This window comes from Lynx canadensis, chromosome D4, assembly GCF_007474595.2.
Source record: "Lynx canadensis isolate LIC74 chromosome D4, mLynCan4.pri.v2, whole genome shotgun sequence".
NCBI classification, from domain to species: domain Eukaryota; kingdom Metazoa; phylum Chordata; class Mammalia; order Carnivora; family Felidae; genus Lynx; species Lynx canadensis.
In genome coordinates, this window is record NC_044315.2 from 6,190,256 (window position 1) to 6,217,882 (window position 27,627).

General features: G+C 42.3%; 1 protein-coding gene across 2 annotated transcripts in view; it reads right to left on the minus strand.

The window, feature by feature from the left end:
- Positions 1-27,627, minus strand: part of PDCD1LG2 (programmed cell death 1 ligand 2) — a 66,864-nt gene that overhangs the window by 31,638 nt on the left and 7,599 nt on the right. For both annotated transcript variants that reach the window (XR_003964287.2, XM_030293930.1), the window contains exons 2-4: positions 22,732-22,797; positions 13,071-13,376; positions 4,414-4,683 (exon numbers count right to left, since the gene is read on the minus strand). Coding sequence is in view for 1 of the 2 variants with exons in the window: in XM_030293930.1 (XP_030149790.1) it covers positions 4,414-4,683; positions 13,071-13,376; positions 22,732-22,797 (642 nt within the window). In the remaining variant the exon portion in view is untranslated. The remainder of the gene's footprint in view (positions 1-4,413; positions 4,684-13,070; positions 13,377-22,731; positions 22,798-27,627) is intronic.

Below are 27,627 nucleotides of genomic sequence, written 5' to 3' on the forward strand. Positions count from 1 at the left end.
ATGGGCTGAGCAGAGGAAACCCTGTTTCAAAAGGAAAATGGACTCATTGCCCTTTTGTTTCTGATCAAGTTAGGATGTTCAGTCATCCATCCTACAAACACTGGGGCAACTCCCACCACCAGACTCTCATTGCTCTATTTGCTTTATTCACTGACTTCTAGAGAAGTTTGTGATGGGTCACAGAATCAGCAATGAGCAACTCAACTGATGAGAATGACCAGAAAAAGGACAGTCATAAAGCAGCTTAAAATGCCAGGAACCGTGGGAGGATGTGTGACTGGTTATTTGTTGCTGGTATTAGTGCTACAAACCAGGGGGTCACTTGACTGCTCTGATCTGGTGGTCCACACAGTCTGTTGGCTGGGATAATGGGACTGTTTTATCAAGGCCAATCCTCCAACCCACTAATCTGACATTAATTGAGCACTTAGTATGGGCAGTGTGTTTTAGCTTAGTATGGCCATACTGTTTTAGCTTTTGCCACAAAGAAGACCCATGTGAACAATTAAAATACAATGAAAGATAAAAGACAAGTATAGTCACAGGCAAACCAAGTCATGGTACAGGTAATCAGTCTTAGAAGAAGAGATAAGGGAAGGACCCCTTGTGCCCTGGGATTATCTAAGCTGCTCTGGAGAGAGGGCAGACTTCAAGGCAGTGAAGAGGGTGAGTAATTATGTTTTCTGTGGAAGAAACTGCCTGAGCAGAGAAATCATGGGGGTGGGAGAGGTGCCAGAAATCTCAGAGAGCACTGGTGAGGAAGGAGAGCTGACCAGAGCCCAGGAACCATGTCAGGAGGTAGTAGCATGAATATAATTCTGGGAAGAATAGGTAAATGTAGGCTGAAAGTCTCTAACTGCATGAAAATCTCTCCGTGCCCTTGCCAGTTACATTTATGAGTGATATCCTAGAAGATCCTGAGCTGATGCAGACCCCACGGGCCTCTCCTGTGATTGTTGACTATTCATTCAGCTACACTGACTTCCATGGAAAGAAGAACCACCTTCATTCATTCATAATTTATCACTGGTTCAAAGTCTCCAGAGGAATGGTCAGTGTGCCCTTCCTACTTCTCCACCGCAAAGAAAAAAACACTGATGTAATCGGTGGTGCAAAGGCTAGATTCCAGTTATCTCCAAGTTCATCTTACCCAGGCCCCTATTTCCCTGATCCTTCTGGAAAACCACATTCCATCCAAAGTACTGGCCTACACTTAACCAGGCAGGAAATTCCACACAGCAAAGGACAGTTACTCAACAATTCCAAGAAAAATAAATTCCTCTGTGACTGTTAGTATTTAAGCCTCTAAAGCCCTAGTATGAATTAATTGTATCTCAATTTTCATAAGGTGTCAAGTCTCAGGATCTGCACTGGGATAAAAAGAGAGGTAGAGAACGTTAAAGACCAGCTTGCCTAATTCACTATTTTTCCTCAAAGTTGACCCTAAAAATGAGGTGTTTCTAATGTCTTCATTTCTACCAAGATTCTTAGCATGACATCTCTCTTTACTGTCTCACTTTCTCAAATCCATTCAGTTAGAAAGAAGCTGGGCTAACCTTAGTGTTGGAATTGGGTAGTAAAGTGTGGATAGATTGGCGGGGGGGGTTGGTAGAGGGGGTGGCAGTGAGAAGGCGGCTGGCTGCCCCCTGAAAACTATATCAGGGAGGGTTTTTTCCTCCCGAAGAAAATCCTGGGAAATTAATGATGAGATGGGGATTGAGTCACTTCAGAGTCCTCAGTCCTGCCAGTTCATGATGAAATATAAATTAATTTGAGATAGAGCAGATATCTTTGATGCCCCAGCTTCTATCCTGTCCGTCCCAGCCCTGATTTCAGCCAGGGCTGAATGTGGCTGAATGATGGATGGTTCCAGTCAGGTTCTGATTCACTTCCCCCTGATAGTCTCACTCAAGCACATGCTGCTTCTGTGCCAGGGTTTCCTCAATGCTGAAGCTTGGTCCTTCTCACTGTTATGTTCAGTGACCCACATGTGGGATTTTTCCTTCTTATCCGCACAAATTTAGGCTCTACTGGATTAAAGGTCCAGCTTCCTAGTGGCAAATGCTCCCATCAAGGGATATGCTCTACTGCATCTAAATTCATAGCTTGAGTTCTACCCATGGGTGGACGAGCAGGCAGAGTAAAGAATTGCTCTACTGACAGAGCGATTAGTCTTGATTACCATGAAGAACGTGAGAGCTGCTACCTAATGCAGGCACAGAAGGTTAGGTCTGGAACTCGGGGACCCGTGGATTCTCTGATTTTTGTACTTCCACGTTCAGTAAGAACAAAGAAAAGGCAACTGCAGCAAGTCAGTCTGTTCCGGGCAAGGCAACCAAGGGCTCGGTGCTCTCGGGGTTGAAAGCGAGTGTCACCAGCCCACTCCCTGCCCCCACTCCTCTGCTCCGTCTGAAGTGCTGAGCGAGGGAGATCTAGAATGTGTGGGGATGAGAGAGGGGACGATGATCGGTTATGGCTTGGCATCCACTTCAGCAGCCAGAACTGTAGCTTGTTCTATGAACTCTTGCCTATGAAATCTTGTGAAGAGATACCGTATGGCTTCATGGCTGCCTCCCAGCCTGAAGGCTTAGTCACGGGGCTTATAGGGCAAGGGACAGACTGCTGCAGTCCTGTCTCACTTCCTCTTGGCTTCACCTCTAACTTCAGCCACAGCTCGGGAGAAGTCTGGTGACCTTTGACTTGCTTCATTCACCTCAGATGGGTACTTTGCTTTCTGCCCTGGGATTACTTGACGCTACAGGTGCTGGGGGGAACTCACTCAGCCCACATGCATGCATAGCTCCCAGCATGGAGTGCACAGTCCTGCAGACTGCTGTCAACCAACAGGGGTGAAAGGAGATGACCTCCACCTGAAGTGCTTTGAGTGAGCATCGTGGGAGGCTGTCTGTACACTTCCCAGGTGGTCTTTGGGTATTTGAGCTCCCGTTTTGCTGATAGCAACAACTTCAATTCTTGCTTCTGGTCTGAATCTCCTAAGCCTCCCATCCCTGCTCCCTGAGGCCACCACCTAAATACTGGCATGCCACATGAGCTCCTATCGGAGGCTCTGTTTTGTCTAACTAAGACAAAGGGCAAAAAGTGGAATATAATGACAATATTAAAGTTTCTATAAATTACGTCAAATTTAAGCAGTGCTAGGGACTGCCCTTTATTCGGAGATTATATCCTTTGCTGGTACGGTAGCAGAATAATGGCTCCCTCAAAGATGTCCATGTCCTAATATCTGAAACCAGTGAACGTGTTACCCCACAGGCAAAAAGGGATTTTGCGGATGTGATTATATTAAGGACCTTGAAATGGGAAAATTAACCTGAATTGTCAGGTTGGGGGAAGGCGTCTAATGCAATTACAAGGGTCCCTACAAGGTGGAAGAGGGAGGCAGGGGAATTAAAGAAAGATGTGATGACAGAAGCAGACGTCTGAGGGATGCATCTGGTGGCTTGGAAGGTGGAAGAGGGACCATGAGCCAAGGAATGCAGAAGCTAGAAAAAACAAGAATATAATTCTCCCTTAGAGCCTCTGCAATCCTGTCGACGCTTTGACTAAAGCCCAGTGAAGCCCATTTGGGATTTCTGATTTTCAAAGGTGTAAGCTAATAAATTCGTGTTGTCTCAAGCCCACAAAGTTTGCAGCAGTTTGTTAGATGGGGCAAGAGGAACCTTATGATGAGCTTGGCGAGAAGGTGACCCGTCTCTTAGGGAAGAATTTTGATACTAGGTGTAGAGTTGCTCTTATTTGGCAAATAGATGTTCTTACCCAGCAACTACAAAATAAAACAGACTCCCAAATTGTTTGAAATTTCCCTGGTGTATGAAGTTCTAAAGTATGGGGCACAGAGCCATCAGCAAAGGCTCTGAAAGATTTTACACAAGGCCAGCTTTCCTTGAAAACCCCACACCCACCTGAGTGTCAGCAGAGCCAGCAAAGTCACATTTATTCTGCTGACTCTCTAGGCACCGTGCCCGAATTACAGTGATTAGCTTTCATGCTGGCTATTATCTGTTTCCTCTTCAGATTCACCCTCTGCACTTCAACACTGGGTTCTGGGCTCTGAGAGGTTGGCCTTTTTGAAACACATCAGTGGGACTCCCTTGTTCTCTGACTCGCAGCTGGATGCGCGGATGAGAGGCACAGGCAGGAGCCTGGAGGCCGGGGGGAGTGGGAGGTTGGGGTATTTGTTTCCCTGGCTTCCATCCGGGAACCACCCCAACAGTAGCAGTCACTCCTCTGACTGTTGAAGCCCCAGGGTCTGGCAATAACCTTACTCGCTTCTCTAGATCCTGACCACACCTCCACAAATAGACTTTTTATTACGTTATCCTCCAATTACTCATTCTGAGTATGCCATCTACTTCCTGACTACTGGAGTCGGGAAGGGTGGGCTGCTCTTACCATGAGGGTCTATGATGGCTGAAGTAAGTTCTTTCACGTTAGCATTCCAGAACACACAGCTCACATTTCTGCCGGGGTGTGGCTTTAGTCGCAGAACACTGGTGACCCGGTAGAGGCCTTCAGAGGTCTTGGTGTGGCTGGTGTTGGCAGGGACGCTGACGTTTGGCCAGGACACTTCTGCCAGGGGATAACCTTCAGCCTGGCAGGTGAGCTGTACCTCGTCTACCCCTGGGATCTTAAGGATATGAGTGTTTATTTTCTTGTAGGAAGCTGGATAATACAAAAAGAAAAAGAAGTAAGTTTTTCTTTTCTGATTCCTAGAGATCTCCGTACTCACTGCCATGTGAAATGGCTAAAATTATCATTATCAATATTAAGTAATTATGCTTTAATTTTGTAAACATTTCCTGTGTCCCAGATATCATGCTACTGACATCGAAGGATTACATTTTCATAATATAACAAAAATGGTGTTGTTGGTATTCCCAATTTTTGTTGGAGGTAACTGAAGCGAGTGAGGTTGAGTATTTTGCCCAGAGTCACAAGGCTTTAATAACTGCTGGAGCCAACATCTGCACATTGGAAGTTTGATTCCAAGTCTCAACAGTGCTTTCCACTATCACACTCTGTGGCTTCCTGTATTCCTGTAAATTATCTTACAACCGGGGACTGGAGAAAAGACAGAAGGTGGTTAAATGAAATCACTAGATAATCCCCACATTCTTGTTTTACTTGGTGCTTCTTCCAACATCTTTTCAGAAGAAAACTTTCTTCCCACTTCCCCATTTCCTCCCTTCTCTATGAAATTAGGAGGAGAAAAAAATAAAGACCTAGATTCTACCTATAAAGAGTTAAGAATTAGTTATATTACTTATTTATCCTGTACAACACACACACACACACACACACACACACACACACCTGTGTATAGTGTATGCTGAGTGAATTAATCCAAAGTGGCTCCCTACCCTCTAAAAAACTGAGATCTAAAATGCATACAAATGACATCGAAAGCAATAAGACACAAGGACAAATCGTTATCTTAGATGATAGCCCCAAATAAAGACATATTAACAACATATGCAGATACCAGGGAGTATGGAAAGTAATCTGTTGGTTTTTGGTGAAGGGAAGTGGAAATGAGTACTAACTTCCATTAGCTAGGAAATTTTTAAGAAATAGAATTTTGATACAATCTTTGTGTTTGTGGCTCAGGTGTGATGAAACCATTTTTTTCTTACTGTTGGGAGGAGTATCAACAGGCACACCCATGCTGAAAAGCAATGTTACATTAAAATCATGAGGACAGCCCTGTGGAAAACATCCAATGTGTATGAGGAAGCAAGTGCTTTCCAGGTGCTAAGCTTCACGCTGTGTGATTTCACGTACTGTGGAAGGGGGAGGAATGTTCAGGCCCCTCTCCACAGTTTTGCCCCTTGAGTAGTTCCCTTTGTGTCTCTGGGTTGTGAGTTGCTAATTCGATTAGTTATAGCCAAAGACGCTCACGGGGTCACTGTTCACTGCGGTGAGTGACCTCATCTGGAAGCGTGGCTCACGGTCTGTGGGCCTCTCTTGAAGTTCTTGTCTCCATGCGGTAAAGCATACTCAGTTGGGCCTACTGACCTGCCTGCCTCAAACAGCTCTGAAATCTTCCTGGCTCACAGTATTCCAGTTTCTGCTTGCGACTGGGTGGGTGGGATGGACTTTATTATCCGTGAGGCTGGATAGATGAGTAATTTTAGGGCCTGTTCGGCAAACACGGACTCTAAGTTAGGAGGGGGGTGCAGGAAAAAAGAGGCCCTTATTCTAAGTCATGTTCTCCAGTGTAAATCACCAGAGAAGCCTTAAAGTACCGAGAGGGGAAGGGAGAAAGTCATGTGCTCATCCAGTTACTAATTTAACAAATGGAGTTCATTTCCCATTTGGCTATTGGTTCTTGTGCGTAGAGCTCACCTGGTCAAGGACTTGGACCAGGGGTCCAAGGAGAGGAACAGGGGTGAGTGGCTCTAAAACCTGATTCTATCTCCTTGACACACATTATCCCAGTTAAACTCTCCAAGGACCCTATGAGGTAGGTAAAATTCCAAACAGCTGGAATCTGAGGTAGGTAGAGGGACTTGAACTCATGCCAGTCGTGGCCACATTATTCTGAATTCTGCATTGGAATCGATGATTCTCTCTGTAATTGCAAAAGTCTGGGGATAGAGCAATAGACACAGAAAGGGGGGAGGGACATGTTTTCCCAGGGGGAATTAGGGGCACACGGAACTAGTGGAAGATGAGGAGAAGCAGGTTTTGAAGCATCCTGCTGAGGAGTTGAACCGGTTAGACCTACCAGTGCCCTTGAAGCCAATTTTGATCTACCTCTAGCAATTCAATAGTATTTGAAGCATGAATTTTTGAGGCATGAAGCATGAATTTATCTCTCATTTTACGTTATTTACCTACACGTATTTTCCCTTGGTTTGATGTCCTCTTATAATCATTTCATCCTATTTTGGTGTAGATTATTTCTGTAAGTTCTGGGGTCTTTGGGGGGGATGGAGAAGAATAAATGGGTTCATAGCAGCAATGTGTTGCATATGAAGGTGTGGCTGGTTCCTGCAGGATAGCTCAGAACAAGAAGCCAGGTTGAGGGCCAGGTTGAGAGGTGGTTTCAGAGGTCAGGGGGCCGGGAATCGGGAGGTAGGCTGAGGCTATAATGTGGGATATACAAATGAGGAAGCAGATGAGAGAGATGTTCACTTAAAAGAACCAGCAAGGTTTGGGGAAAGGATGGGAGCCCACAGCCTGCATGTTTACAACATTAAAGACACCTCCACAGCCTCATGCATATTTGGGAAGTGGCTGAAAATACATTACTAGCAACACACAACAGGGAAGCTGGACTAAGGGAGATATTCTTAGGAAAAGATGAGTAAATTTTAGAATTTCAGAGATGAAAGTCATCTTAAAGTTAAAAATAGTCCAACTTCCTACTCTGCAGTTGTTGGGTGTAAGTTTTGTATGTGTCAGTTAGGCCAAGATGGTTGTGTTCACTGAACCCTTCTATTTTCTTTTTTGTTTATCCATTATAGTAGAGATGAGTTGAAATCTCCAAACATGACTGAGGATTTATTTCTCCTTTTAGGTCTGTTTTATTTTTGTTTTATATGTTTCGAAGCTATGTTGCTAGATGTACACACATTTAGGATTATTATGTCTCCCTGTTGTCTTGACTTTATCTTTATGAAATGTCCCTTTTTATCTTACTAACACTTTTCTGATATTAGTAACCTGCTAGATAACTAACTTTGGGCAAAATACATCGATTAATGGAAGCTCCTACTTTCAGGAGTAGCCATTACCATGATTAGACAATAAGAAAGCTAAACTTTCATTGGAAAGATCATCCTTCTGCCAAGCCAGACTTTGCTTCTGGGCAGCTTCAACCCATTGGTAATTGCCTGGTTTAATAAGACAACATGGGGGCAGCATAGTAGACAGAAGTCTGAAAGGTCTGACTATGCTGAGCCAAGGGCTGGTTACATGACCCGTCGAGCCTTCTGGTTGTACAATAATACTTATCCTTAACAGAGGTGTTAGGATGATTGAATGACTTAGGTGCCTAGAATATAGCAAAAACTCGGTTAATGTTAGCAATTATTCACTGTTGCATATGATCCTTCGGGTGTTTGAAGATAACTGGCAAGATTCCATATCATCTTTGACTTCTGGGTAAAACATGGCTACTTCCTTCAACCCTATCTCAGAGGACAGTTTTCAGACCAGACTTGGATTCACTTTGTTTGCCAGTATAACATGACCTATATTCCAGACTTTACCTAAGCAGCACAAAGTATAGTGGGACTAATTACTTCCTATGTGTGGAGCACATTTTAGGTCCAACACAGGGTTTTAATACAGTCTAAGGTCATGAGATCAATTTTACTAAATGAATGATCTAGGAGACTCCTGCAGGCTATCTCCCCAGGCTCCTGACAGCCAATAGGAGGCATGGTGGGAAGACTGGAGGGCAAGCGGGAGGGAGAAGTCGGGGTATTTCTCCCCTATGCTCTATGCTATAGGGGCCTCTCCACCAGCACCCACATCTCTTCCTCGGCTCCTGCTACCACTGGATGGGCCCGTTGTGGTTCTAGCGTCTGTAGAATGACCTTGGCCTCTGAACTCCAGTACTCCTGCCTTCCCCCTCTCCCTCCAGTCCAGGGCAGGCAACAGCTTCTTGCTCATGCTAATTGCCGATTTGCCACACTGTTCCCAGGTTGGCTGTTCAGTCTGTTCCGTCAAAAGAATTGCTATTTTCTGATTGAAATTTCTACCGGTTTAAATGGTTTTTGTTTCCCTAGTCGTCTCTCACTATATGATCCCTATGCTACTGGCAACTCTAGCATTTCTGAAATAAAGAGAAAGCTGCACATTGTGTTATCTGCTCTATCATAATGATAGTAATTAAGGTGAAAAAATATAGTTTTACAAATACCTCGGTCTTAACAGAACATAGGCGGGTTTGTAGTAATTGCTGAAATCAATCTTTTAGGCTTGCTCCCAATTTGTCTGTTAAATGAGCTGCAGAGGAACTTCAGGTTAAATAGTTTGTAAGTCGCAGGCACTTTTCCTCATTTCAGAATTCGGGACATTGTTTTCTTAATTAACTCCAGCTTTCCTTATTACCCTTTTGTTTCCCCAAGTGGGGAAAGGCACTGAAAGGAGAGATTTAGCCCTATTAGTAAGTGTCTTAAGCAAATGCTTTCTCTAGGTCCAGAGGCTGTCATTATCTTTTCCAGGCTGCATCACTTCCCTTGGGCTGTCCCCCCCCCACCCCACCCATGCCCTTTGTCTTGCCCTCCTTAGGGTGAAGGCCATTGTGAGAGAAAAATGGAAGCCTTACCACCTCCTTCCTCGACTTGCTCAAGCTGTACGCCCATGGAGCTTGGGCTTTCTCACCGGTTGGAAACACTTCCGTGAGCCTCAGCCTGCTCTGGGGGTTGGCCGTCTCCCATCCCCATCTCCCACCCTGCCTGGAGACTTCAGGCTGCTTTGGCTCTTCTGTTCTTACGACTTGTTCTGGGACTGTCTGGGATCCTTTGCATAGGCCAGTTCTCAACCTGAGGGCGCAAGCCCTGGCCTCTCTGGGTCATGGCGCTCTTCTCTTAGGCCATGCTCCCTGACCTCCCTCGGACAGGTTACTCACAGTCCTGTAGTGGCAGCCTTCCCCTTCAGAAACCTCTCTTCTGGACTCTCGAGCCACTCTACCTAGTATTGACTTACCTGTACTTTTGAAGTTAGCTCTCTTTTCACTGTATTTCATATGAAATATTGCCCGGACATCCAAGAAGTTGCTATAAACCTGTTTTCAAGTTTATGCCATAGATGAGGCATTTTAAGGAAAAAGCACATCCTTCCTCTAGTCGTGTTTCGTTGAAGCAAATCCTTACTAAGGTTCCCAAATCTCCCCTGCTTTCTCCAGAGACCCCTGATCAGGTTAGAATACTCTCAGCTGACGTCTTCAGCTTTTCCTGTTATTGCTTCCATTCCTTCTAAAAGGACTTGGATGCAGTATGCCCCTTCTCACACGTCTTAGGACGGTTCTTAAAAATTTTCCTAAGTTTCTATATTGGGAAAATAGATTATGTTTAGCATTTTGTAAATATTTATATTTTAAGTAAAACAATGATTTGACTCTTACAGATGTATCTAATGCTGTCTAGAGGGCAAAAGATAGCTAGATATATTTTATACACGCCACCATCTGTGGAAAAATATATACAAAAATTCTCCTCTAATGGTCCGAGCTTTACACGGTTTCTCTTTCACACTGTGTCATTCTGCGACCCTCCGCTCCCATGCCACTTTTTATGCAGGATTTTATCCTAACGCAACATGTTTGGAAGTTCTTTTATTGATTATCCTTATGTTTCTTTGCAACAACAAAATACATCTCGCTCTTGAGGGTCGTTTTTTTCCTTGTGGTCACGAGGCTTCAAGTGTTCATAGTTTTCTTGTGCACTGAAATCTAAATTCTGAGGCACCTGGGTGGCTCAGTTGGTTAAGCAACCAACTTCAGCTCAGGTCATGATCTGACATTGGTGAGTTCGGGCCCCGCATCAGGCTCTGTGCTGACAGCTTGGAGCCTGGAGCCTGCTTCAGATTCTGGGTCCCCCCCTCTCTCTCTGCTGCTCCCCTGCTCATGATCTGCCTGTCTGTCTCTCTCTCAAAAATAAATAAAAACATTTAAAATACTAAAAAAAGGAAATCTCATTTCTATTATTATCAGCACATGTAAGATCCAAATGTAAAAATGGTGATAATGATTAAGCATAAAAGGGCAAGTGGACTAGAAATGTATCTCTTAATAGGATGGATGGGGCTCTCCTTTTCAACTTGTCCAGTTATCTGAGGATGTATATGACTTTGTGGTTGGAATGAGGCAAGGGTAAGCATCGGTTCTATTTCTGACTTTCCGTTTTTGTGGCAAGAAGGGCTTACTCATGTGAAAAGTAAGTGGGAGTAGAAGCAGTTTTGTTACAGGAATGTCACTTCATTATGATTTACATGGAAAAAAAAACTATTTCATTTTTTGCTATCGTCTATTAACTCTATTAGGGCCTTCTCCAAATTTGTTGAACACAGAACTTGATATCACTTATTTTTCAGAAGTATTTATTAGTCTTTAAAGTTTGATATGGTATCAATATTTCTAATCACTCTTTTGGTCAGTGCCATGTTTTTCTATGCCCCAGGGCAATGCACCATATTCACAATGGGTGAGAGGCACACTTTTTATGAAGTGGAAGAAGGCAATGATCAAAGAGGAAGTGTTTTAGGGGAACCCCAAGAGACTTGCCTGGAAGGCGTATTCTCAGGCACACTCAATTTGGGGAAAGAGCAGTTGGGGAAGATTAGGAATTAGAAACTCATTTCCTAAAACTGTCTTCATATATCCATATACCTTAGTATAGTTTTCGTATATCCATCTACCTTAGTTCAAAGACCATCAATGATTTAAAGAATAAATAATTCGGATTTAAGGAATTAACCTGTTCCACACCTGAGTCATCCCTGAGCTAGGTGATGAAGCTGGCAGAGTGGCTTTCCAGGAATTAAGGGCAGCCTTCAATTGGACAGAAAGCGTGAAATGACTGGCCCCCAATTGCCCAGAGACCCTAGATGCATTACAGCACTTAAATAGAGATAAACAAATGTGGAGTCAGGGAGTGAGGGGTGAAGATACTGAACACATTAGGAGATCATGACAATGTAGAGCCCTCTTTCTTCCCATTAATTGAACTCAGGCTAACTTCAAAGTTGTAGCGTTCATTCCAGTTCTGGATGTAGGAAATGCAGTGAAGGTGGAAGTCAGTTACATCCAGGCACATGACTTTCCTGATGACTTATTGATGTCTGAGATGAGAGGAGGTCTTTAAACCCACTCCCTGGACACTCACCATGTGCCAAGCACCATGCTTAGTTCTCTATGTTCATTATCTCAATTTTTACAATAATCCTATGTGGTAGGTGCTACTATTGTTATCGTTTTACAAATAAGAAAAATGTGAGATTGTGAAAGGTGAAATAACCTGCCCAAGGCCACAGGTGGAAACAACATTCACCCTTATGTCTAACCCTTCTAGTTTGTCCTTCTTTGTGCCAGATCATAAAGTTACAACATTGCTGCCAAGGTCAATGGTCTTTAGGGACCAAAATCTATGGACTTTCCAGAAGACAGAACAGATCCTCTGAGGCCTAATGGGTGAGATTGGAAGGGGACAGAGAAAAAACCCAGAGCAGTCCGGGCAGGATGAAAAACACAAGCTGATGAACAGAGCCAAATCTGTTGTTCTTTTATGGTCTTTTCCAAAATGACCTTTTCCAGAACAAACATGAACTTGAAGATTCTCTTCGGATTTAGGTTCTTGGCTTGTATCGGGGTAAGGAGAGCCCTTCACCTAGAGGAATGGGAACAGCTATTGACTTAACGGGGCTCCCCCAGCCTACCCACTTGACTTCTCTGGACTTTAGCTGCTTCATCTGCAATAGGTGAAGCTTGGACAAGAGCAGTGTTTTCCAAACTTCTTAAACTGTGACCCAGAGTGAGCAAAAATATTTTATATCACAAACCAACCAACCAACACACACACACACACACACACACACACACCTCTGAAACAAGAGTGTCACAAGACAACACTCAGCCCTACTATGTGATGCCTTCTGATCTATTCATTTTGCTCATTCATTTTATTGGGAAAAAGACACCTACCTGGTTGCTACTCACTAAATCTATACTTCCATCCATTAATGGTTGGCAAACCATGGCTTAAAAAACTCTGGACCAGAGGAATGAGCTTCTCTCAAAGAGGAGCTTAACAATCAGGTCAGTGTTGTTCCTTTGGAGGACTGTGGGCAAGGCAGGGCTTAGCTTTGGTGTCCTCCCGCCTTTCAGGGACGCATTTCCTGCCTTCCCTCCAGACCCACATTATTCTTGCAACTCCTGCCCCTATTTCCCCTCACCTCAGCTGCGTTACACTCAGAGATTAAAAAATACTTCTGCGCAGGTGCTTCTGTTTTCTCTAAGACTGCCCGGTCTCCTTGTAACCATCTCCCAGTTTTTGCTTGTGCCGATGCCTCCAAAGATTCTCGTCCTTGAAACTACTCACCTTTGACTTTCAGAGTCAGGTACTTGTAGTCCCCGGCGACCCTATAGATGATCAGGCAGCGATACTGTCCTGCATCACTCACTTGCACCCGAGGGATGTGGAATAAGGCCTTCCCCAGAGACAGATGCTCCTCCAGCAAAGTGGCTCTTTCACTGTGCAAAGATGTATTGTTTTCCACCTTCTGCAGACTGGCCCTTAAGTCCTTGAGTTCCACATGACCTTCAGTGTCAAAATTACACTCCAGGGTGACATTGCTGCCGTAGTCTACTGTGTATAGTTCCTGGGAGACCATCACTGTGAATAAAGCTGAACAGAACACAAAACATTCTCCCATTGTCTGCCTTCACATTTCAGTTCCGTGCAGAGTGGGAGCTGAGGAGACCCATCACACCCCCATTTTCCAGGAGACACCTGTCACGCATTGGGCAGTCCTTTGGGCTCTTTCTCTGCTGTGCCCTATTCTGTCTGGGCAAGAGTGGAATTCTGGATCCACTGTTGTGAGGTAGTTCTCTTCTCTCAACCCTCCACAACTGTGGAGCTGATGGCTCGCCTGTCAGCTATTACCCAGACTCATTTTCTCCATATGGATCAAATTATATCATTCCCTGCCAAATACTACCTCCCCTCCCAAGTGATAGTAATAGTAACAGCTATCATTTGTTGAGTTCTTAGTATATGCTAGGCATCTGCTAACACACAGTCTCATTTTGTCCTCCCAGGAAGCCAGCAAGGTAGAGCCATCCTCTTTTTAGAAAATGAAACTGAGGCACAGAAAAGTAGCCAGGATCAGACCCAGGTATGTCCCTAGTGCCCTCACCCATCGCATCATACAACCCCATTGGAGAAGTTTATTTTCTGTCAATAAGGAGAAGAGAGGAATAGAACTAATGTTTAGTGTATGCCTATTATGCACCAGGCACTGTGCTAGGCTCGTTATTATTATTATTTTTTTAATGTTTATTTATTTTTGAGACAGAGAGAGGCAGAGTGTGAGTGGGGAAGGGGCAGAGAGACAGGGAGACACAGAATCTGAAGCTGGCTCCAGGCTCTGAGCTGTCAGCACAGAGCCTGATGTGGGGCTCAAACTCACGGACTATGAGATCATGACCTGAGCCAAAGTCGGATGCTTAACCGACTGAGCCACCCAGGCACCCCAAGTGCTAGGTTATAACTATGCCACTTAATCCTGAAAATATAGCCATGAAATATGTATTATTATTACTGTTTTATAGTTGAAGAAACTGGCTCAAAGTGATTCACTCTAGGACATACAATTAGTAAAGTTAAAATTTAGAGCCAGTTAGATGTTTGACTTAAAAATCAATAGTTTCTACTGCAAAGGTATTTCCCAAAATATGAGGCGCCTACGAAGTACATGAAATAATTTTATCTAGGGTAGACTTAAGGCCTAAAGGGAACTGAATTACCCAGAGAGAAATTTATTTCCTCTTCAATTGTACTTCAGTCTTTCAAACAACATATAATTTGCAATTAGACTCTCACACCTCCAACAATCGCTATTTCTTCTTTTAATAAAACAGGAAGTTCCCAGGCAGATACTGTAGATCTGGGTAGAATTTAATAACACTACTTTTGTTGCACTTGTTTTTGTTCATATCCTCTATTTACCAGTAACAGTGATACTATACTGGTTTTCCATTTACCACAGGGGTATACCATTTTGTTCAAAAGATTAAAGCTGAGTTGATTTAAAGAATCCCATAAGGGGCGCCTGGGTGGCACAGTCGGTTAAGCGTCCGACTTCAGCCAGGTCACGATCTCGCGGTGCGTGAGTTCGAGCCCCGCGTCAGGCTCTGGGCTGATGGCTCAGAGCCTGGAGCCTGTTTCCGATTCTGTGTCTCCCTCTCTCTCTGCCCCTCCCCCGTTCATGCTCTGTCTCTCTCTGTCCCAAAAATAAATAAACGTTGAAAAAAAAAAAGAATCCCATAAAAGCAATAGCATGAAGAGTGGTAAAGCAAAGCAAAATGAATGTATGCATGGATAAAGTGTGGGCAACTGTAGAAAATTATGCTGCCTCCATCATTAACGGATGGATATTGATTATGACCGAGGTGCAGCAAGATCTTAAAGTCATTTCTGAATCCTGACAAAAGATTAGACAAAACTGTATTCAGGAGAGCTTCCTTCATTCACCCATTCATTTGATTAGTCAAAACATCCATTCAACACATACTTGGGGATGGCATCTAAGCAGATGCTACTCAAAGAGTTTTTACCATTATGAAAAGTGGTACAGTTAGAGCATGGGATTTAGTGACAGATGAGCCTTGACTAGTATTGAGACTATGAGCGCTTTGATCTTGAACACGTCATTTAGCTCTGTGAGTCTTTGCTTCTTTATCTATACAGGTGTAAGGTTAGAATCTGCATCTAAGTATTGTGGGGGAAAACTAGGCAAAATAGCACATATGAAGTGCCTTATTTTGGCAGGTAGCAGGCATCAGTAAACATCAGTTCCTTTCTTTTGCACCATGTTTTAATTCTTGGGGAAGAGGTAATCCACCCATGCAATACACGGCCTTTCTTTATTGACCACGATATTTTATCAACCAGGACAGCCCATTCCCTGACCATCTTGGGCAACAGATTTTACAGTATACATAAATTTTGGGTTTCCTGTTGCTTGAAGGATTCACATGGCAATTTCTCTTCTGACTTGAGTTTCTCCTTCTACTATCCTGCAAGACTTTGAAGGCAGTGACCAGGTTGAGTCTGTTGTGGTATCTCCAGTGCCTAGCACATACTAAGTTCCAGTTAAAGGCAAATAAATGACAGAAAGAGGGAGAAGAAGAAAGGACAAGCCTAACCATACTCACTTCTGTTTTCCTCTCATCAAACTGCAACTTACCCAAATTGCACAGACTGTCATTCTTAATCATCACACAGCAAACTTGATAGTTATGCACAAAACTTGACATTTATCGAAAATGATTGGCAAGTTTATATCTTGCCTCCAAACCCGATTTCAACCATGACCAGAATATGAAGGTGACTTTCTAACACGGCTAGAGTTCATATCTGCCCAGCATTTTGTGGTGCAGGATGGGGCAGGGGGCAGGTGTATAACATGAGGGCCCCTCTGTAAAACACTGCTAATCACACCTGCATTTGCTTGGACAGATTGAGAAGACTCTGGAATGACACGTGTGGAAAGAGATTTGTGCTTCTGAATTTCCTGCATGATTCCATTTCATGAAACCCACTGAACACCTGAGAGTAATACCTCTCACCCTGGGTCTCCATAATAGGACCCTCTTAAGGGTAGACCCCTTGATGATGGGAACCATCTCCAAACTTTGAGTTATGAAGTCCCCCTATAACCAAGACAGAGCTATCTGCTATCAAATGCACTCTGGCCTGAAGAGTACTATTTACTGATTCTTTCACCAAATGCATAGTAACCATCTTCTGTGTGCAAGATGCAGGGATTTACTCTTACTCTCCTTCTGTTATCTTATTACACATGATAAAGCAGGAAACAGGGAAGAGAAATGGGGCTTGCGAGAAAGTTCAGTCCCTGAATCTGAGATATAACAAGTGTCAGAAGACTTTGGGTGTTGCCTCTATTGAATTTATTTAACAAATTTATTTACCACACTTAGGCTTTCTTCTCATGACAGAGAGAGACAGTCTGTAACTTCCTCTGGAACTCCCCATAGCAGAGGGCAGAACTCCCCTCTTTACGCTCTGGGCCTTTGACAAAAATCCATTTTCTGCTTGCTTCTCTCCTCTGCCTTATACAGAGTGTGTGTGCAGGGGCTGTGGCATAAAGTACGTTACCTCTTAGGCAGGTGAACAGTTTTCAGTTTATGTTCACAGGAGGAAAGAGCAATTAGCAAACATGAATCAAATATCTGATGGCCCAGGGTAACTGGAGGATGAGTTCTTATTTGGTGTAGTTTTGTCTCAAAGCTTCTAAGACATGCAAAGCTTTGAGCTTGATTATCACATAAAAATGAGTTTAGGAAATGAAATACACGTTTAAAATCCTAAATTATTCTTGCTTATTGTAAATTGCAGAGGAGGTAAGAACATGCTTGCAAACAACTGTGTGAAGATATTTTTCTCAAGCCTCGATGCACAGTGGAATCACTAAGCAGAGAGCCTCAGCTCTGGCCGTCATTGGAATCACCTGAAAGACTTTTTTTTAAAAATACCAGGCCCCACCTTGGATCCTTTATTTTTATTTATTTATTTATTTATTTATTTATTTATTTATTTATTTTAATATATGAAATTTATTGTCAAATTGGTTTCCATACAACACCCAGTGCTCATCCCAAAAGGTGCCCTCCTCAATACCCATCACCCACCCTCCCCTCCCTCCCACCCCCCATCAACCCTCAGTTTGTTCTCAGTTTTTAAGAGTCTCTTATACTTTTGCTCTCTTCCACTCTAACCTCTTTTTTTTTTCCTTCCCCTCCTCCATGGGTTTCTGTTAAGTTTCTCAGGATCCACATAAGAGTGAAAACATATGGTATCTGTCTTTCTCTGTATGGCTTATTTCACTTAGCATAACACTCTCCAGTTCCATCCATGTTGCTACAAAGGGCCATATTTCATTCTTTCTCATGGCCACATATTACTCCATTGTGTATATAAACCACAATTTTTTTTATCCATTCATCAGTTGATGGACATTTAGGCTCTTTCCATAATTTGGCTATTGTTGAGAGTGCTGCTATAAACATTGGGGTACAAGTGCCCCTGTGCATCAGCACTGCTAGGAATTTACCCAAGGGATACAGGAGTACCACCTTGGATCCTGTAAATATAAATTCTAATTCTTTTGTGAGGCCAGCATCAATTTTAAAACAAAATTTCCTTGAGAGCTTCTAACGTGTAGAGGTATTGAGAACCACTGGTTAGATCAATAAAACACCTGCACACACAAACGCCTTTTATTGTCCTGCCTTTCAAAGTGCCCTTAGCTTTACCTCGGAGCAAGTTAGGAATTTAGAATCTCAAGCTGTGCCTCAGACTAGAGAAGCAGACTCTGCACTCCAACAAAGTTGAGTTGAGTCATGTCAACATTCGTGTCTGGGAAACAAGCGTTCTAACACTAGCCCGCGTTTGGAGTGTTCCTGGGAAGCAGAGAGATAGCTAACATTTATTGAACACAATGAGCCAGACACTGAGCTAACCTTTACATCGGCATCTCACTTGATGTTCCCCAAACTCTGCAAGGTGGGAGTTACCATGCCTGTCTTATGATGGGGAAATGTAGGCTTACAGAAGTGATACCACTTGCCCAAGATCAAAGAATGGCAGCTCATGGAGTGGGGATTTCAGCTCAGATCTCCGTGTCTTGAAAGCCTGTGCTAACAACTCTCCAGATATGACTATATATCCACTGGCATGTATACAACACATCCACAAATGACAGAGATACACTTTTCAGCTTTATGATAACAAAAATATATTTTCTTTCTCTGTGCGTATGTCTGTGCACGTGTACTTATTTCTGGGTTCTTTATTCTGTTCGATTGAGTGATGTGTCTGTTTTTATGCTAGTACTATACTGTTTTGATGACTATACCTTTGTAATATAGCTTGAAGTTAATGTAGTTATGAAACTATGCTTTAACCTAGCATTGAACTCCTAAAGTTATGAGACAAAGGAAAAAATCGGAAAGTTTCCACAACTACAAAATTAAGCAGGCAAAACCTAGAGCAAAACAGGTTTTCCTATCATTTGGGCCCCCTGACTGAATTAAAGGGTAAAAAAAATTTGGCCAGGGCATGCAAAATTCATATATGCAGCTTTTTAATCAGATCAAAGCAGCTGGTTTGAGTAGTGCTGGACCTTTCTGAAAGCTCTTGGGGAAGCTGTGCACTTTATTTGCAATCAGGCATCAATAGGAGTCAGCACCTGTCACATCTCCAGAAACACAAAACAAATCATTTGCATTACCTCCCAAGATAGCTTCCCCTTTAAGCTAATTTTATACTTTTTTTCCCCCATTTAATAACAGAAGCTTAAGTGTTTTTTTCAGACTGTGTACTTAATGAACTTGAAAGGTGGGGGCTGCTTTACACAACCACAGTCTTCAGAAAACTATAGTTCCTGCTTTAGGATAGAAGCCTGTTCTGGGCACCTGATTCATCTGCTTCTCTTTGTAGGAAAACGGCCTGGGTGCATCTCAGTTCTTAGAAATCCTTTCCCAAACCTAATTTTCTGCCTTGTATACCTCAGGGGTCCAAACAAGTGGTTTCAGAGGCTGAAGATAGTTTAAGTGGAGTGACCCAGGGTGTGGTCCCCACCCTCAGAGTGACCTCAAGCATCACCATGGTCATGTGCCCCCCTGGTTTTATTCTTCTCTGGAGGATGGAGAATGAAGAAAACATCAATAAAAGGAATAACAATTGGGGTTACTTTTCCCCCCAAGACATGACAAAGTAAAGAAATGAATATTTCCCCTTAAATGTATCTGGGTTACAAGATGTTCTTAGGTTTTGAAATTCAATTATAAGAAAAGAAGAACCACAACATTACAGAAATTCAAAGAGTGTGCTATGGATGAAAGTGTACACACAGAGACCAACAGAACAGATTACAGAATGGAGTCCAGAAGTAGATCCACACAAAGATGGTCAATCGATGTTTGACAAAGGTGCAAAGGTGAGTCATGGGGAAAGGACAGTCTTTTCAACAAATGGGGCTCAAGAAATTGGACATCCACATGCCAAAAAAAAAAAAATCTTCAACCTATACTTTATATCTTTGATGACAACAATCAACTCAAGATGGATGGTAAACCTAAGAATGTACAACTATAAAATGTTTAGAAGAGAGGCGCCTGGGTGTCTCAGCTGGTTAAACCTCTGACTTCGGCTCAGGTCATGATCTCACAGCTTGTGAGTTCAAGTCCCGTGTCAGGCTCTGTGCTGACAGCTTGGAGCCTGGAGCCTGCTGTCGATTCTGTGTCTCCCTCTCTCTCTCCCCCTTCCCCGCTCACGCTCTGTCTCTCAAAAGAAATAAACATTGAAAAAAATGTTTAAATAAATAAAATGTTTAGAAGAAAAGATAGGAAAAAATCTTTGAGAGTTTGGATTAGGCAGAGTTCTTAGCCATCTCACCAAAAGCACAGTTCATATAAGAAAACAAAGACAAATTGGATTCCATCTAAATTAAAATCTTTGCTGTGCAAAAGACACTGGTAAGAGAATAAAAAATGAGCCACAGACTGAGAGAAAATATTTGCATATCATGCGTCTGATAAAGGACTTGCATCTAGAATATACAAAGAATTCTAAAAACTTAATAAGAAAATGAAAAAAACTTAATAAATCTGCCATTTTTAAAAACATTTAATCATTTTTGAGAGTGAGAGAGACAGAGCATGAGCAGGGGAGGGACACAGAGAGAGAGGGAGACACAGAATCCGAAGAAGACTCCAGGCTCCGAGCTGTCAGCACAGAGCCCAACGCGGGGCTCGAACTCACAAACAATGAGATCATGACCTGAGCTGAAGTCAGATGCTTAGCCGACTGAGCCACCCAGGCACCCCAATAAGTCTGCCATTTTTGATGATTATCATCACTGTAGGCTGGTGAGGTAGAAAGGACATTAGTTTTGAGGGAAACTTGCCTGCGACACCTAATGACTACATAATCTTGGGTACATTAAATAGCTTTTCTGAATTCTAGTTAAAAATGGTCAAATAGTTCGAATACAGATTTTACCAAAGAAGACATATAGATGTCCAACTGCCATGTGAAAATATGCTCATCATCCCTAGATATTAAGAAATATCTATTTTCCTAGATATTAGGAAAATGCAAATTAAAACACAAAGAGATACTTCTACACACCTATTAGCATGACTTAAAAAAAAATGACAATGTCAATGCCAAGTGCTGCCAAGAATGTGAAACAATTGGAGCTCTCACACTTTGCAAGGGGAATGTAAAAATGTTATAGCCACTATGGAAAGGCTTAGTGGTTTCTTATAAAGTTAAATATTTACTTCCCATATGACCCAGCCATCCTACTCCTAGGTGTTTACCCAAATGAAATTAAAATGAAAATCTATATATAAACATTTATAGTAACTTGATTCATAATTGCCCCAAAACAGGAAACAACCCAAAAGTCCCTCAACTGGGGAATGAATAAGCAAACTCTGGTATGTACATACAGTGGAATACTACTCAACAAGAAAAAAGGAATGAACTATTGATATATCTAACAATATTGATAAATCTCAATTGCATTATGCTAAGTGAAAGAAGCCAGACAGAAAGCATATCTAATGAATAATCCCATTAGCATGACATCCTAGAAAAGGTAAAACTCTAGCACAGAGAGCAGTGGACACCTGGCTTTAAGAGTTTGGGGATGGTTTTTGTGTGTTTGCTTGGCAAGTGATACAACTGTTGTGGATCTTGATTGTAGGGGTGGTTATAGGACTACATGTTTGCCAAAAACTCATAGATGTTTTTACTAAAAAGATTAAATGTTACTGTACGCCAATTTAAAAATGAATAAATGTTTAAACTGAGAATAAACTGAGGGCTTATGGGGAGTAGGGAGGAGGGGAGGGTGGGTGATGGGCATCGAGGAGGGCACCTGTTGGGAGGAGCACTGGGTGTTGTATGGAAACCAATTTGACAATAAATTTCATATTAAAAAAATGAATAAATGTTTAAAAAATGAAATGTTTTCTGCCAATTTTTCTCTTCAAATTTTAAATTGTTTTACAGATAACAGAATAGAGCACCACACACAGGGCACACAGGTAAGGAAAGTGTTCATGATAAATGGTTTACCTGAGTCATACCCTGAGTTCATTTTCATCACAGTCTTTAGGAAGCAGACTTTTTTCCAAGCATTAATCCAGCAAGACTCAAAAAATTTTTTTTGAAATAACTAAAATTTCCATCAATAAAGGACTGGACAGCATGGCATATCCAACGAAATATATAGAGCCACTTCACTTTTTCTTTTCTTTTCTTTTTTAGATTTTTAAAAAAGTTTATTTGAGAGAGAGAGAGGGAGCATGGGGGAGGGAGAGAATCCCAAGCAGTCTCCACACTGTCAGTGCCATGTGGGGCTCAAACCCATGAACTGCGAGATCATGACCTGAGCCAAAATCAAGAGTCCAATGCATAATCGAATGAGCCACTCAGGTGCCCCAAGATACGATATGTTTATAGTTTCCTTTTGGCTAATTCATAAACATAATTTATCGTACATATTTTTTGGTTTTGTAAATGTGTAGTATCAACATTCAGTATACGTCCATGATCAAACTTAACTCCAAACACCCATTCCAAGTGGGAAGACTAGGGATTGTCGGCCATGCTTGATTCTCATCATCACTGTAGGCTGGTAAGGTAGAAAGTTCTGCAGGAAGCTTGCCTGTGATGCCTAATGACTACATAATCTCAGGAAAATTAAATAGCTTTCTGAATTCCAGTACCTTCATCTGCCGAATGGTTACTGTTCCTATAAGACATGGGCATGGGAAAATACAAGCCACCCTGGGCACCCTTCTTTTTACTGTGCATGTGACAGTAATCACACTTCCTCTCAAAGAAAGCCTTCAGCCTGAGGACCTTATTTTCACCATTGGCTTCAGCTATGGGTCAGCTGCCTATTCCTCTTTCTCAGGCCCCTCCCTTTGCCCTTTCTTACCTGCTGTCTGATGAAGCTGCTTTCCCAAGCTCAACATCAGCAGGAGGAACATGCTCTGTACCCGATCTGAAACAAATAATTGAAAGTCTCAGGGCCTTCTGCAGTTTTGCTGGATCTTGTGATTTGGTGATTTGCTCATTCCTGAAAACAGGGAAATGACTCGTAAACAACTGTTCTGGGGGTGAGGGGGCAGCAGAGGGGGCAGAGCAGAGCCTGGAAGAGAAGTTATAAGTTGAATGCCGGAGAGGGGGTGAGGGGAAGTGAGGCATTCTTTATCGATCCAAATTAGAAGTTCTTCCTTCTCTGAATATGAACCAGTCCTCACGAGTCACCCACACTGCTGATTGTCTGAACCTCCTTGTCCCTTCCACAAAGCCTCCCATAGATTTTTCAGCAGTGGATCCTTGAAAATCAAATGATTGTCAAATGAATAATGCATACCAGCTTCTTGAGGTGGGCTTGAACTCTGGGAGCTAGGTACTCAAAGATAGCATACAGTAGAACAGAACTAAATTCTCAATAAGCACTTGATATTTCCCTGAGCAGGTAAAGTGACAAGTTCTTTTGAGTGTTGTGATGGAATTTGCCCATTATCTGAACTACCTGTTACTAAGCAGGTTAGACAGGGAGAGCACAGAAGTGGCGACATTGATCGGGTCTTGATCTTGCTAAATCTTGATCTTGCTAAAACTCCTAAGCTTCCACATTTGCTCACAGGCTTTCTCCCATCCCAGGACTTCTGGTGGCTGAGGCAAAAGGGACAGGATATACTACTGTCAGCTATTCTGTCCTCACAGAGGCTTTCAAAATTTTATTAGCTATGGAACCATTTCTCCAAGGGAAATTGGTTGGAGCCATACATCCAAATCAGGTACAAGCAGATCTGCTCTGAGGTCTCAGTGTGATGGAAAGCCAGCAGAGGATTTAGATCTGGTGAATGACCTGATCTCATTGCATTTTTAAAAGAGGACTCAGCTTTGGTGTAGACAACAGACTCTTGGGAAGGAGAGTGGGTTGGACAAGATGAGAAGCAGGATGACCAGTGAGGCATGTTTACGCAGAGATGAAGATAGGTTGGACTGAGTGATGGAGCTGGTGGAGGTGAGAAGTGGCATATGTTATATACGAATATACATTTGTTCTTTAAATTTATTTTTTCCCAACAGCATTATTGAAGTGTAACTGACATACAACAGAGGATTATATGTGTGTGTGTGTGTGTGTGTATACACGTGCATGCATGTGTATGTACATAAATATGGAAAACACAGACAATTCAGTGGTACAATTCAGTGGTTTTTAATATAGTTACAGAATTGTGAAACCCACACCACTATCTAAGTTTGGATTCTTTTCATTACCCCCCAGAAAGGAACCCAATACCCACTGACAGAAACTTCCCAATTTCCCTTCCCTCTCCTTCCAACCTCTGGCAACCACCAATACACTTTCTGTCTCTATTGTTTTCTGTATTCTGGATATTTCATTTAAATGGAATTACACATTGTGGCCTTTTGAATCCAGCTTCTTCCACTGAGCTTAATATTTTCAAGATTCATTTATGCTGTAGCACCTATCAGTACTTCATTCCTTTTAATGGTAGAATAGTATTTCATTGTATAACTATACCACATCTTGTCTAGCCGTTCATATGCCAACGATCCATTTGGGTTGTTCCTACTGGCTGGCTTTTATGAATTATGCTGCTATGGACACTCACGTACAAATTTTTGTGTAGACATGTTTCCAATTCTCTTGGATATGTTGGAGTGGAACTGTTTGGTTAAATAGTAACTCTATGTTTACTTTTTGAGAAATTGCCAAACTGTTTATCAAATATATAATTTGCAAACACTTTATCCCACTCTGCAACTTGTCTTTTCAGCTTCTTGATAATGTTCTTTGAAGCACAAATATTCTAATTTAATTTAATTTTAAAGCACAAATTATTTTAATTCTGATGAAGCCTCATTTATCTATTTTCTTTTTTATTGCTTGTGCTTTAGGTGTCATATCTAAGAAACCATTGCCTAATCCAAGGTCACAAAGATTTATGTTTTCTTCTATTTTATAGCTTCAGTTCTTATATTTAGGTCTCTGATCCCATTTTGAGGGTTTTTAAAAAGATAATAATTGTTCTTTTATAGATCAAATCATTATAGTTTTGGCTACTGGAAGTCTCTTCAAGGTAGCCTCTGTTTGCTTTTCACACAATCCTATCAATCTTGGAAAGTTTGTTTGCTTTCTGTACAAATTGCCTTAAGTTGACTTCATGTGTCTGTTGCCCACACACACAATTAGCCTTTCTCTAAGAAGTCCTGTTTTTTGTTTTTTTTTTTACTTTTTAAAATTAGAAACAAAACAAAAACAGTTTACCCATTTCTCCCACCCCTAAACACCTGCCTCTGGCAACCACCAATCTGTTCTCTGTATCTATGAGCCTGGTTTGTTTGTTGTCTTGTTTGTTTTAGATTCCACATGTAAATGAAATCATACAATATTTGTCTTTCTCTGACATATTTCACTTAGTGTAATCTCCTTGAGGTTCATCCATGTTGTTGCAAATGGCAAAATTTCATTCTTTTTTTTGGTGAATAATATTCCATTTCTCTCTCTCATACACAAACACACACACACACACACACACATACTTAGGTTGATTCCATATCTTGGCTATTATAAATAATGCTGCGATAATATTGTAATGAACATGAAGGTGTATATATCTTGAGTTACATTTTCATTTTCTCCAGATAAATACCCAGAAATGGAATTGCTGGACCATATGGTAGTTTTATTTTTATTTTTTTTTAGGAACCTCCATACTTTTTTCCATAGTAGCCACACCAATTTACAATTCTACCAAAGTGCACAGGAGCTTCCTTCTTCTCCACATCCTCACCAACACTTGTTATTTCTTGTCTCTTTGATACTCGCCATTCTAACAAGTGATATCTCATGGTGGTTTTGATTTGCATTTCCCTAATGATTAGTGACATTGAGCACTGTTTCATGTACCGGTTGGTTATCTATATGTCTTTTTTTGCCAAGAAGCTCATTGCCTATGTTTTCTTCGAGGACTTTTTTGGTTTCAGGTCTTACATCCATGTCTTTAATCCATTTTGAATTGATTTCTGTGTATGGTGTAAGAGAGTGGTCCAGTTGCATTCTTTGCACGTGGTTGCCCAATATTTCCAATACTAGTTATTGAATGCTTTGGAACATATTCCTCACTTTCTTCATTTTGCTGAACTCTCTGTTTCTACACTGTAGATGCAACAACTACTTTCCCAGTCTTGAAGGATTAGTCTTATGTAGGAGATGAACCTTAATGTTCAACCATGTCTCATCTCTTGGTTGTCTTGCAAATCTTTATGTTTGTCCAAGCAGCTGATTCTATTTTCTTAAAATAATTCCCAGTAGTGGAGGATGTGCCTGTTAGTATCCAAAAGGGGAGGATCTTTACAGCTAGATTCAGGTTGACTGAAAGTCAGATCCTCAGGCATCAGCTTGCAAAAGTATAGAAATAATACAGTCCTGTGGCCTGCAAGTGTAAGTCCTACTGGCCACCAGAACCAGGCAACTTGGAGGTGTCCTCTGGGTAGCAGTCACAACAATTTGGGCTCAAGATGAGTATACAAGCTTTCTTGGTGCTGCTGGTGAACTGAAATGAAGCAGAGGGAGGGCACCAAGATGGCGCCCACAGCCTACATTAATCAGGAGCAGCTCTGCAGGCCACCAAATGTGTGCAAGACCGTAACCCTGCCCATCAGTGTGCAGCCCTAGGAGAAGCAAAAAGGCTTTCCTCACAGAAAGACTGGGGTGTGTGCATCAGTGTGCTGTTTGTGCAGTGCTCTGGAGGCATCAGCCTGCCCAGAGCTGTCTCTCAATTTCACAGTCCTCTGGAACCTAGGAATTCAAGCCCTCTGGCCAACAGAGCCGGGTGATGAAGGGGTAAGGAGTCCCCTGGGCAGCTGCTGCAAAAACCCAGTATACCCTGTAAGGCTCCCTGGCAGGAGACACTAGTGTTCTGCAGTACGTCAGAGGATGAGTGTGCAAATAGCACCAGCCTTCCAAGGTCTCTGGAAAGGATTACACCAGCTCCTACAGGTGTGTTAATCAGCACCCTGCCTCTCAGGGTGCAGCCGTGAATGATTAGCTACTAGGCTTCCTTCACAGAAAGACTGAGCTCGTGGGTCTGTGGCTACTCTGGCTCCCTTACATTTCCACAGGAATTTTAGGACCAGGTTGTCCATCTCCAAAAAGGAAAAAAAAAGGCAGTTGGAATCTTGAATCTTGATAGGAATTGCACTCAATCTGTAGATCCATTGGGGAATATACCAATCTTCATAATGTTAAGTCTTCCAAAAATGAACATAGCATGTCTTTCCATTTACTTAGGTCTTCTATCTTTTCAAATAAGACCTTATGAGATTTGCTGTCAGGTTGGATATGTAGTTTGACAAAAATAGATAAATGCAGGAAATTTTCCACATTTGAGACTTGAGGCATTAGGGCAATGCAGGTGGTATTTTTTAAACTGGAGAAGGTGGAGAAGAGAAACAGATTAAGGAGCAGAAATCAGGACGTGTTTGGCACGTACTCGGTTTGAGATGCCAGCTCGACATCCACGTGAAGATGTGTAGTAGGCAGTTGGATAACAGGGGGTCCAGAGTTTGGGGTAGAGGTAAATTTGGGAGTGCTCAATGTCTACATGTTACTTAATGCCATAGGGCTGCGTGACATCACCACGAGAGAGACAGAGGAGAAAAATTGTCGAAGGACTGGAATGTGGGGCGTTCCAACATTTATAGATCCCTGGGACGGTGGGCACTAGCAAAGAAGATTGAGGGGAAGGGTAAAAAGGCTAATTAATCCCGCCTTTTATTTTCAGTT